Consider the following 12422-nt stretch of genomic DNA (forward strand, 5'->3'; position numbering starts at 1 on the left):
CTACTATTAAGTCTCTGAGGTACCAATTGGCATCAATGGATGGTTTATGACACTCCGATTGAGACACACCAACAATGGATGCAGATAAGAATGTAAAGGAAGATTTTTATTCTCAGTTGGCAACCATTTTATCGGAGACTCCTACAGAAGACAAGATCATCCTTCTTGGGGATTTCAATGCACGTGTGGGATGAGACTCAGATCTGTGGAAGGGAATAATCGGGAAAGAAGGAGTTGGCAAAAGCAATTCAAATGGAATTCTGCTCCTGACCAAGTGTGCTGAACATGAAATTATTACGAATACTCTCTTCGGTCAAAAAGAAAAGTTCAAAACATCTTGGAGGCACCCACGGTCAAAGCACTGGCATCTCCTCGACTATGTTATAGTTTGTGCCCAAGACCATAGTGACGTACTTCCCACAAGAGAAATGACAAGTGCTGATGACTGTTGGACTGATCATTGCCTTATTCGATCCACAATGAAAATTCAGATCGCTCCCAAATGGAGGCTGCAAAAGAAGGTCAGGCGCAAGCTGAAGATTCAAGATTTGAAAGACCCTATTAAGCGTGACCACTTCCAAGCAGTCTTAGAAGAAAAGCTCCCATCAGAGTTTCCAGAAGAAATTGAGGAACACTGGAGCCAGTTGAAAGCAGTAATAATCAATGCCTGTGAGGAAACCATAGGCTACCAAACCAGAAATCATCAGAACTGGTTGATGAGAATGATGCTGAAATTGAGCAGCTCATTAATGAGAAGAGAATGGCATTTCGTGCTTATCAGAATGACAAACTGTAATATAAAGAGAGAAGCCCATGCCAACATGAGGGCAGAAGTCCAACTTAAAACCAGAGAACTCAAGAAGAAATGGTGGACTGAGAAAGCGCAAGAACTCCAACATCTCTCACATATCCACAATACATGCGGTTTCTTTTAGTGCCACCAAGACTGTTTATGGGCCTATTTGTCATGGTATGAATCCTCTTTGCTCTAAGGATGGAACCACACTTCTGAAGGACAACAAAGCCATCAATTCTCACTGGAAAGAACATTTTGAAGATCACCTTAACCGTAATTCTATGGTTTCAGATTAAATCCTTGAGCAAATCCCTCAACGACCATTGAGGGATGAGCTCCGAGACCCTCCTAATTTGTATGAGGTACACAATGCCAACAAAGCAGATGAACAACAACAAGTCAGCAGGTCTAGATGGGATCCCTGCTGAAATCTTTGAAGACGGTGGACCAGAGCTAATTCAGCAGCTTTACCTGCTTATCCTTAAAATCTGGAGATACCCAGTGAAATAAGGGATGCTCTGATTGTTACCCTCTTCAAGAAAGGGGATAAAGCGGATTGTGGAAATTATCGTGGTATCTCCCTCCTAGCCATTGCAGGCAAAGTTCTGGCACGGATCCTTGCAACTCGCCTTCTGCCCTGTCAGAAGAAATTTTACCGGAGTCACAGAGTGGTTTCTGACCATGTCGTGGAACTGTAGATATGATCTTCACAGCACGGCAGCTGCAAGAAAAGTGTTGGGAGCAAAACCAACCACTGTACGTGGCTTCTATTGATTTAACTAAAGCCTTTGATTCAGTGAATCACCATGCCCTCTGGATTGGACTCTCTAAGATTGGATGTCCTGATGAAGCAATTTTAGGACACTGATGTATTTATAACATGAAAGTGACCGGAGCAGTACTGGCTCCCAGAGTGAAACTTTCAAAGTACAAAGAGGAGTAAAACAGGGCTGTATCATCATTCCAACCATGTTTGCGGTTTTGATCGCCGTCATTCTTTACCTAGTTGCTGGGAAGTTTACAGCTGGCATTGAAATAATTTACAGAATGGATGGAAAGCTGTTCAGGCTTAGCAGGCTGAACGCCAAGAGTAAGATCTCTACATCATCTATTGGCGAACTTCAGAATGCTGAGGACAACAAAATCTTTGCCCACTCTAAGATCTTCAAACTATCTTGAATGTGTTTTGCCGATGCTTACACATGTCTTGATCTCACTTTTAATATCAAGACGACTAACGTGCTCTATCAGCCCTCTCCAAATGAGGTACCAGATGCCCTATCTATCAAAATCGATGGAGTGGCACTGGAGAATGTTGATCATTTCCTCAACCTTGGAAGTCATCTTTCATCCAAGGCAGATATTGATGCAGAAACTCAACATTGCCTGAGCTGTGCCAGTGTAGCTTTTTCTCGTTTACAGCACAGGGTTTTTGAAGATCACGACATTCAAACAGACACCAAGCTGCTTGTTTATCAAACCATTATTCTCCCAACTTGGGTCTGAAACTTGGACAACCTACAGACACCACTTGAAAGTCCTTGAGAGGCACCATCAATGCTGCCTTCGTAAGATTCTGAAGATAAAATGGGAAGACAGGTGCATCAATATTAGTGTCCTAGAAGAGGCAAAGACCCACTATCAAGGCAATGATCATCCGTCAGCAATTCCACTGGACTGGTCACGTTGTCCGAATGCCAGACCATTGCCTCCCAAAACAGGTCCTGTTCTCTCAGCTGAAAGAAGGGTACCATAATGTGGGTGGACAATGGAACAACCTAAAAAAGTGTAATATTGACACTTGCCCAGGATCGCTTAAAATGGAGTTAAGTCCTACATGATGGTCCCCTGCATTTTGAACTTGCTTGCTGACAAGCTGAAAAGGACAAAAGGCATAGAAGGAAGAAGAGACTGGCTTCTAGTCATGGTCAACAGCCTCCTGCTGAGTCTGAAAACATCTGCCCTTACTGCAATAGAACTTACGGTTCTATTCCCATGGAAGATCATCATACTCAGTAACGAGTGATCGCCCATCATCATAAGAGTAAGACAGCTAACATACCATCTCTGTTTTTATTCCTACTAATTCCTTTGTAAATATGGCATATATACGTTGACCATCCACATGGCAACTAACTGGCTCGGTTGTGAGGAAATGCCTGTAATGCTAAAAACATTTGCACCAAATGTCTAATTCCTTGCTTGTTTTTGAAGACCTGAGAACCACTTCCAGGAGAACTGTGGACATCTCTTGTAACCAAACTCAGAATAGATGCCTATGCTGTGCAAACAGTCAACGAGACTCTGTCATGTGTTACAAAACAATATACTTAGGTGTCAAACAGGATTCCATTATTCAGTAGGTCTCAAATGGAACAGTTCAAAGACGACAACCCAAATATCCATTCTTGAAAATGATTGGGCTCACCTTCATCCACAATACACTGCATGACACTCATTTAAAATGGTATTTTGAAAGAATTCTTCAAGCATGAAAAATCAAGAATTTGAACTCTCTTAAATGGGCACATGTATGACGACACAAAGAAAGGCCTTTTAATAGGTCAGAAAAATGAAGCAGCCCACCCTAGTGGATATGAAGATCCTGCATGGGGTTACAGCTGTCCAGATTCAGTTAGCTAGCACTAAACAAAGACACTATGGGCCAGACCTCTCATCTCCTATTCGCTGTAACATTATCACAGAATATCAGGGTTGGAAGGGACCTCAGGAGGTCATCTAGTCCAACCCCCTGCTCAAAGCAGGACCAATCCCCAATTTTTACCCCCTGATCCCAAATGGCCCCCTTGAGGATTGAACTCACAACCCTTGATTTAGCAGGTCAATGCTCCAACCACTGAGCTATCCTATTAGGCAAAGAAAAGGCAAAAGCTTTCTTAGTTTTTCATGCTTTAGGTTACATTTATTAGAAGAGCCATAAAAATATCTGGGAAGCACAGAAGGTCTACCCTGAATGTAGCGAAGCATTTCTTGGGGTGTCCTTCTTTAATTACTAAAATCAGTGATACTTATCTGAAGGAAACCGAGTAGCATGTTCCTTTATACCAACACTAGGCCACTGGCAGTGTCACTGGGGCAAGACAGCACTTGGTCCTCAAGCAATCAATGTATCCAGGCAAATTTACACCAGCACAACTTGAAAGCAATGCACTAGGTTGAGCAAATTTGGGGACACACTGCTGTAACAACCAGAATTTCAAGATCCAGCAAGTGGGGTGGAAGAGGAATCCAGCTGGTGTAAACGTGCGTGAGTGCCAGCAGGATGCAATAAGCTTGTCCACTGTGAATTTCAGGGGGACTGATAGGTATGATATATGTGGTATAAGGACAATGGCAGGTGGTCAGCACTATGCTACTCTGCTGAGGAAAAAATACACGGGACATTCAGAGTGGCAACTAATATTTTACTAATTATTGTGTCTTCTGGTTCATCACTGTGGCAGGGCAGGGGTAAAACCCCTTGAATACCCTGCTAAAATGCTGGCTAAGCCCTGCTTTCCAGCAGAGGGGCCAGACGCAGTGGCTCAAAGCAGTCAGCAGGGAGCCCAGCTGCGGGCCCTGATGAGTGCTGGCTCACTGCAATAGGCTGAGCTAAGCAGCAACGGCTAGGCTGAAGACTGGGAGGGCTATAAAAGTCCTGAATAAAACTCAGTTGGGAGGCTAGCCTGGGAGGGGACAGGAGGCTACAGCTCTGCCTCCTCACCACAGAAAGGGAGCCTCACAGGCCAGGAGACCCTGGAACCGATTAGAAAGGGGATAACTGTTGAGGGATAAAGGGGACTACACTGTGGCACTGCAAATAAAAGCACAAGGGTGAAACATCTGAAGGCGGCGTTATTTTGCCAGCCTAAGCACAGGGGAGAGAAGGAGGAAACCTGTGCAGATCCTGTGACACTCATATTTACTAATATTAATGAATTTTAGGGCTAAATTTAAGGATCATCAGATCTTAGCTTTGTACACTAACGGACAGATTCAGATGTGGTATCAGTGGAGTTGAACTTGCTCATATCATGTCTGAATATGGCCCTCAGTGTCCCAAACTATGGCTTGATTTGGCCTCTGATTGTGAACTAATATATTAACTTAGGATATGAACAGAGGTGTGGCATGACCAGGTCCCATAACTGTACAAAAGTATTTCATGCTCTGAATATTGCAAAAATAGTTTAAATAGTCTAAATAAAAATAGTTAATATGATTTATGGGAAAATTGAAACATATGCTCATGAGATATATCCATAATTTAAAATGCTGGCTGAATGCAACAGAATGAGTTTTGAATGTGGGCTTAATTTTTAAATGATCAAATATGAATGCAACAGATGTCATACCTGTAATCAAAAGTCAACGATTTGACTCAACAGCTGGGCTATTTCTAGGTTGTCAACATCTCTTCAACACCACAATGGAAAATTTACACCAAAGCTTGATACAGTGGATACTACTTTTCACATTAATTTCATATGAAAAAAATCTTAAAACCAAGATAATGCTAAATGAAAATTAAAGACATACTGAAAAGGACAAAATTGTAAAAAATCCAGCTGTTTCTTATACAAAGGATTCCTCTAGCAAGATACAGAGAGATCTCTTCATTAGTTAGTGCTACTGTGGGATTACCAATGCATAAACTCTAATGTTAAGAAATGAAAAACACTAAAGAAAAAAACACATTCAAATGAGCTAAACACACTGAAAAATATTTAAGCAATATTCTGCAGTGTATTTCCAGTGATAATAATTAAGAGAGAGCTGTAAAATGGCTAAACATGAACTGTTAGGAATAATGCTACTAAAATTAAAAAGAAAACATGCTTTATTTTTCTGTTACCAACATCTTCGGAACAGTCAACAAGTTTGCTACCCTATTCACATGATAGAAAGATAATTATGCTGAGTGAAAAGAATAATGTATTCTCAATTTTATTTTCCATTTTCAAATATTTAACACTGAAGTAGCATTGCTTTACAATTGGGCTGTAAAATGAAGTGAACAGTCAAGATAGTTAGAGATGTCATTAATAAATTCTAATTGCTTCAGCAAAATTTTGGAAATATACACTACACTTCAGCAGCATCACTCCCAAACACAATACACCTTCATAATTTCAATTTGGTTTTCAGCCTCAAAAAGCACATAATGCTAAAACACCTAAATGATAAAACAAAGGCCCTGCTCCTGCAATAAGCTTCTTATAGGTGGACCTCTATACTTGAGTCAAGCTCATTGAATGATTGGGACCAAAGTGTTGACTTCCAAGTTGCCAGAACGTGCTTGTGTCTAAATATACAACTTTTTAATGTTATTTGTATATTTATTTCCATTCAACACAGCAGGAAGGAAGGTAATTTAATTTCTTTACTTACATGCTGTTGCAGGCGGACCTTGTCCTCTTCCAGCTGTTTGATCTTTGACCTCTCCAGTTCAACTTGATGTGCACATTCTTCTTTGACTCGCCGCAGAGAATCCTGCAGTTCTTGAAAGTTTCGTTCGTGCTGTGCTTGCAACTCCCTCTTTACTCTTTGGAGCTTAAAATTAAAACATCTTTGAATGCAGCAATAGATAGGTTTATGATCTTTAGTTGGAAGTCTTCATTACAACCGTTAGTACTAGTTTTAATAAATTCTCATTACATTTGGATCCACTCTTTATGGCTCATATCTATGAAGTATTACTTTCACTTCCTTGATTTCCATATTTCCAATATGGACTTTCATCATCCACCACTTTAAATAATGACTTTCACATTACTACATACTGGCCACAGATCTAACTCTTCTCTAATTCACCTGCCTGTTATGGACCAGAGATATCAACATCTTACTGTCCAAGCATAGTCCACAGATAATGCACTTCCTCAATCCATCATAAGCTGAAGAACTGAGTTTATCCCATCTAACCTATTATGGTGGAGCAATAACAGTGAGATGAGATTTAAGGTGGAATTGAGATGTTTAGTTCAACAGGTCTCCATCTTCACATCCAGAACTAAACATGGAATATGATCTTTCTTGGATACTTGAATTTTCCAAAAAGGTATGAAGAGCAGTATCAGAGTATCAGGGGTAGAAATGACCTCAGGTGGTCATCTAGTCCAACCCCCTGCTCAAAGTAGGGTCAATCCCCAATTTTTGCCTTAGATACCTAAATGGCCCCCTCAAGAACTGAACTCCCAACCCTGGGTTTAGCAGGCCAATGCTCAAATCACTTAGCTATCCCTCCCCCCAAGTTGCTACAGGCGGAATAAAACTCTCTCAAAAAACCTTTCTGAAATTATGTATGTGCTAAAGACTTTTTTTAAAAAACCATGTTGCATAGATACTGTTGAACACAACAGCTTCATAGGTTTCAGAGTAGCAGCCATGTTAATCTGTATCCGCAAAAAAAACAGGAGTACTTGTGGCACCTTAGAGACTAACACATTTATTAGAGCATAAGCTTTCGGGGGCTACAGCTCACTTCATCGGATGCATAGAATGGAACATATAGTAAGAAGATTTTGTCTGTACACACACACACACACACACACACACAAAAAGAGACAGAGAAGGTGGAAGTTGCCATACAAACTGTAAGAGGCTAATTAATTAAGATGAGTTACTATCAGCAGGAGAAAAAAAACTTTTGTAGTGATAATCAAGATGGCCCGGTTAGACAGTTGACAAGAAGGTGCGAGGATACTTAACATAGGGAAATAGATTCAATATGTCTAATGACCCAGCCACTCCCAGTCTCTTCAAACCCAAGTTAATTGTATCTAGTTTGTATATTAATTCAAGCTCAGCAGTTTCTCGTTGGAGTCTGTTTTTGAAGCTAAATCTTGTACTGAGTGACCAGAGAGGTTGAAATGTTCTCCTACCGGTTTTTGAATGTTCTGATTCCTGATGTCAGATTTGTGTCCATTTATTCTTTTGTGCAGAGACTGTCCGGTTTGGCCAATGTACATGGCAGAGGGGCACTGCTGGCACATGATGGCATATACAACATTGGTAAGTGTGCAGGTGAACGAGCCCCTGATGGCGTGGCTAATGTGATTAGGTCCTATGATGGTGTCACTTGAATAAATATGTGGACAGAGTTGGCAACCTGCTTTGTTGCAAGGCTAGGCTCCTGGGTTAGTGTTCTTGTTGTGTGGTTGCTGGAGAGTGTTTGCTTCAGGTTGGGGGGCTGTCAGTAAGCGAGGACTGGTCTGTCTCCCAAGATCTGTGAGAGTGAGGGATCATTTTTCAGGATAGGCTGTAAATCTTTGATGCGCTGGTTTTAGTTGGGGGCTGAAGGGGACAGCTAGTGGTGTTCTGTTATTTTCTTTGTTGGGCCTGTCCTGTAGTAGGGGACTTCTGGGTATTCTTCTAGCTCTGTCAATCTGTTTCTTCACTTCAGCAGGTGGGTATTGTAGTTTTAAGAATGCGTGATATAGATCTTGGAGGTGTTTGTCTCTATCTGAAGGATTGGCACAAATGCGGTTGTATCTTAGAGCTTGGGTGTGGACAATGGATCGTGTGATGTGTCCTGGATGGAAGCTGGAGGCATGTAGGTAAGTATAGCGGTCAGAAGGTTTCCGGTATAAGGTGGTGTTTGTGACCATCGCTTATTAGCACAGTAGTGTCCAGGAAATGGACCGCTTGTGTGGACTGGTCTAGACTGAGGTTGATGGTGGGATGGAAATTGTTGAAATCATGCTGGAATTCCACAAGGGCTTCTTTTCCATGGGTCCAGATGATGAAGATGTCATCAATGTAGCGCAAGTAGAGTAGGGCTGTTAGGGGACGAGAGCTAAGGCAGTGTTGTTCTAAGTCAGCCATAAAAATGTTGGCATACTGTGGGGCCATGCGGGTACCCATAGCAGTGCTGCTGGTTTGAAGGTATACATTGTCCCCAAATGTGAAATAGTTATGGGTGAGGACAAAGTCACAAAGGTCAGCCGCCACGTTTGCTATGACATTATCGGGGATACTGTTCCTGATAGCTTGTAGTCCATCTTTGTGTGAAACGTTGGTGTAGAGGGCTTCTACATCCATAGTGGCCAGGATGGTGCTTTCAGGAAGATCACCAATAGATTGTAGTTTCCTCAGGAAGTCAGTGGTGTCTCAAAAATAGCTGGGAGTGCTGGTAGCGTAGGGCCTGAGGAGACAGTCCACATAGCCAGACAATCCTGCTGTTAGGGTGCCAATGTCTGAGATGATGGGGCGTGCAGGATTTCCAGGTTTATGGATTTTGGGTAGCAAACAGAATACCCCTGGTCAGGGTTCTAGGCATGTGTCTGCACAGATCTGTTCCTGTGCTTTTTCAGGGAGTTTCTTGAGCAGATGGTGTAATTTCTTTTGGTAATCCTCAGTGGGATCAGAAGATAATAGCCTGAGCTAAAAATATTTGTAATTCAAAATTAATAAAAATACCTTCCTCAAGACTGAAATGACCATGGCCAAACTGTAGTCACTGGGTATTTGAATGAAAGCAGAAGGAAATTTGTCAGATATATGACTATTTACACAGCAAGTTACATCTTGGGTATGCAGGGAATCTCAACACAAGGCAGGGCGTGGACAGAGCCAGGATAACTCCTGCTTGGAGCCCTCTTATCTCTGTCCACAAACCTCAAAAGAAGTTGATGAAATGGAATGATATTCATATTGGGGGTGATAAATCCCCATATCCACCTACACTGCTAAGAAAATGTCCAGAAAGGGGGCAATAGGGAAGCCTTCCCCACCCCCATATCCACAATTAGCTTTCTCCTCCCCTGATGTAGAAGATCCACCCAGACCCAGCAGCATTGTTATGCGCTGCTACTCCTCTTTCTCCCTTGTTCTTGGGGCTGCCACCCTAGAAAATATACAGCACACACATTTTAACTGGTTGCCAGAATTTGGACAATTCAGCCCATCCAGTCCCTGCTTAGCACTCTTGTATGTTGGAGTGGGAACAGGGAGGAGGTGGGGGAGTCTCTTTCTGAAGCTGTTAGAATAGGGGAGTAGGGTTCCTCTCTAAGCAACTTCTCCACCCAGCAACCTTCTGCTCACTTGCCAGCAGGCAAACACATCTGGTGGCCCTGATGAGGCTGCTCAGACAACAAAATGAGCTCTGAGGCGGAAGCAGGAATCTCTGTAAAAGGGGCAAGAATTAGAGCTGGGGGAAGGCAGAATGCCCTTGCGTGCAGATTAATGCCCTCGTCCCCAACTCAGAACCACTTGTACTAGGATGGGATGGTAACACTTTGGGGTGGTGCCAGTACTGGGTGGTGATGATGATGCATACAAAAATGCAGCCCTTATAAGGGGAGGCTGACAAGGGGAGCTATTTGTGGATGTGAGGTCTTGGAGAACTCCTCCCCACATTAGTGCACAAAAGACACTTAATACCTGTCTCTTTCTGCCTTTTGTCAAGTCTACCCCACATCCATATTCCACACACACCCTCCTTCCCAACTGTTGGGTCCTTAAACAAACAAACAAAAAAAGGCCACCCAGGAAAACAGCAAACAGAGACTTTGTTAAAGTCAGTTTAGGCACATCTAGGGCATAACCCGCCCACTCACAAAACCTAAAAAGCAAGAAAATTGAAAATCAATAGAGACTTTTTCCTGTACCTTTTCACCCATGCATCAAATCACACAGTCAATGAGAGTGTGGTCCCCCACAGAAAAGTGATATCCTTTTCTAACAGATGCAGGTATGTAATACGCTCACCAAATTCATTTGACTTGCACTGTAATGCAAAACATTAACTATGACCTCAATCTTTCCCCAAGAATATTTCCAGTGTCATCTACAGCCTAGCCAGATATCTTCTCTGCACACATACTACTGTTGCGGATGTCACACAATTCAGATTTCCCATCACCGCAAATGAACAAGTGAATTAGGTGAAAGCAGAGTGTTGCCAAACAGATACCAGAAATAAAACTGCACTCTTATCTCTGTCCACAAACTTCAAAAGAAGCTGATAAAATGGAATGATATTCATGTTGGGGGTGATAAGTCCTCATAACCACCCATACTGCTAGGAGAGTCCAGAATGGGGGCCAGAGGAAAGCTCAAGGAAAAGTACATATACATGCAGGATTTAAACATTCTCTTTGACATATTGATAAGTATTTTTTACCTCTGATTCTGCACTGACAAGCTGTCGTTCACGCTTCTCTAAATCTGTCAAGGTTTTCTGAAGTTGTTCTTCCAAATTCGTATATTCTGCGACCTAAAAAACAAGCACCGATTTCTTGATTTTTTTCTTGTAATAAAATCCCAATTTTAGATAAGCCCAGAGCTCCAGATATATATACTCCAATATTTATATAACAGAACAGTAATGAAACTTAAAACATGCATGTATTAGGATCAGAAATTAGAGATGAACTTCTATACTATATACAAGGCAAGTCAAATCTCCACATATTAAAGCTAGCTAATACAGAAATTACATGGCATGGCAGAGATCCTTTTTCTCTTTCTAATACACTACCTCAGTACCGTGATTGGTAGCACAGTGGCCTTTGTTCTAGATGTAGTTTGAAAGAAGGACTTTGTCTGCCGCACATCCCCAGCTATGGTCTTGTTTGCAGTTATCATATTGCAAAAGAATTTGTACGGGTCACTTTCCTTACCTTTTTCTTTACTAATGCTTCTCTTTCTTTATCCCTTTTTTTCCACTCCTCTGCAAGTGCCTGCATGTGAGCCAACTCCTTCTTTTTTAGCTAACAAAAACAAAAAACCACAAACAAAAATACACTTCACCTTTGAAAGTCAATAACAAAGGCTACAGAAAAAATTAAAATGCACAGCTAGCCAGCTGTGAAGTAATTATTTAGGAGAGTCTTCCTGAAGAATGAGAACAAAATTCTGTTCTCAGATCCACATAGCAGATTTTAGTTAAAATATTCTGATTTTACACAAGCAGAACTCCTAGGGAAATCTGACCTGTAGAGAGAGCAGGATACTGAACATGCAGGGCTTTTAGTAGAAAGATGCCATGAACAATACTTTTTAAAACTATTTAATACATTGAGCCACTCTGCATCTGCTTTAATAGTGTAACACATAGAGTGATATTGAAATATCTTTGTACTTTAATAGCATTTAGCAGTACAACATACACACAGTATGATATGCAATAATTATCTTTTTATATATTTAGTAGGATAAAAAAATTCCTACTTAAATGTAGGGTCCTTTTTTTTTTTTTTTAATTCTTTTAAAAGCAACATGTCATCATTTATAAGAATGATTACCACTATTCTTGAAACAATGCCTATGATATAAATATAATGACTTCATGAACTGAAGGACAGCAATGGACAAGAAATCCTAAGCAGTAGATTTTAACAGAGAATAAAAAATACGCAGGTTGAATAACGGGAGAAAGTTAGACGATAATACCTAACAGTGGTCATCTTTTCAACTCGAGGGCTTAGAGTATTTCATAAAGTTTAAAAACTCAAGAATCTATACATTTTAGTATATCTTTTAGAAATATTCTCCGGGATATATTTGAGGTCAGTGGTTCCCAAACTTTTTCCTCCAATGACCTCCTCGGGGATCACCTCTATTAACATGGCCCCCAGGAATCTACAAGGTAGGCAGTTTGAAAATTAGAAGCACAAAAAAT

The 12422-nt window shown here is 41.2% G+C and overlaps 1 protein-coding gene across 3 annotated transcripts in view; it reads right to left on the reverse strand.

Annotated features, from left to right (window-relative positions):
• Nucleotides 1-12422, reverse strand: part of CEP120 (centrosomal protein 120) — a 74722-nt gene that overhangs the window by 23664 nt on the left and 38636 nt on the right. For 2 of the 3 annotated variants that reach the window (XM_073344815.2, XM_073344817.1), the window contains exons 14-16: nucleotides 11422-11511; nucleotides 10923-11015; nucleotides 6188-6349 (exon numbers count right to left, since the gene is read on the reverse strand). In XM_073344815.2, coding sequence (XP_073200916.1) covers nucleotides 6188-6349; nucleotides 10923-11015; nucleotides 11422-11511 — 345 coding nt within the window. The remainder of the gene's footprint in view (nucleotides 1-6187; nucleotides 6350-10922; nucleotides 11016-11421; nucleotides 11512-12422) is intronic. The other variant, XM_073344816.2, reaches the window with a different exon arrangement.

The sequence above is a fragment of the Lepidochelys kempii genome, chromosome 5 (genome assembly GCF_965140285.1).
Source record: "Lepidochelys kempii isolate rLepKem1 chromosome 5, rLepKem1.hap1, whole genome shotgun sequence".
Lineage (NCBI taxonomy): Eukaryota > Metazoa > Chordata > Testudines > Cheloniidae > Lepidochelys > Lepidochelys kempii.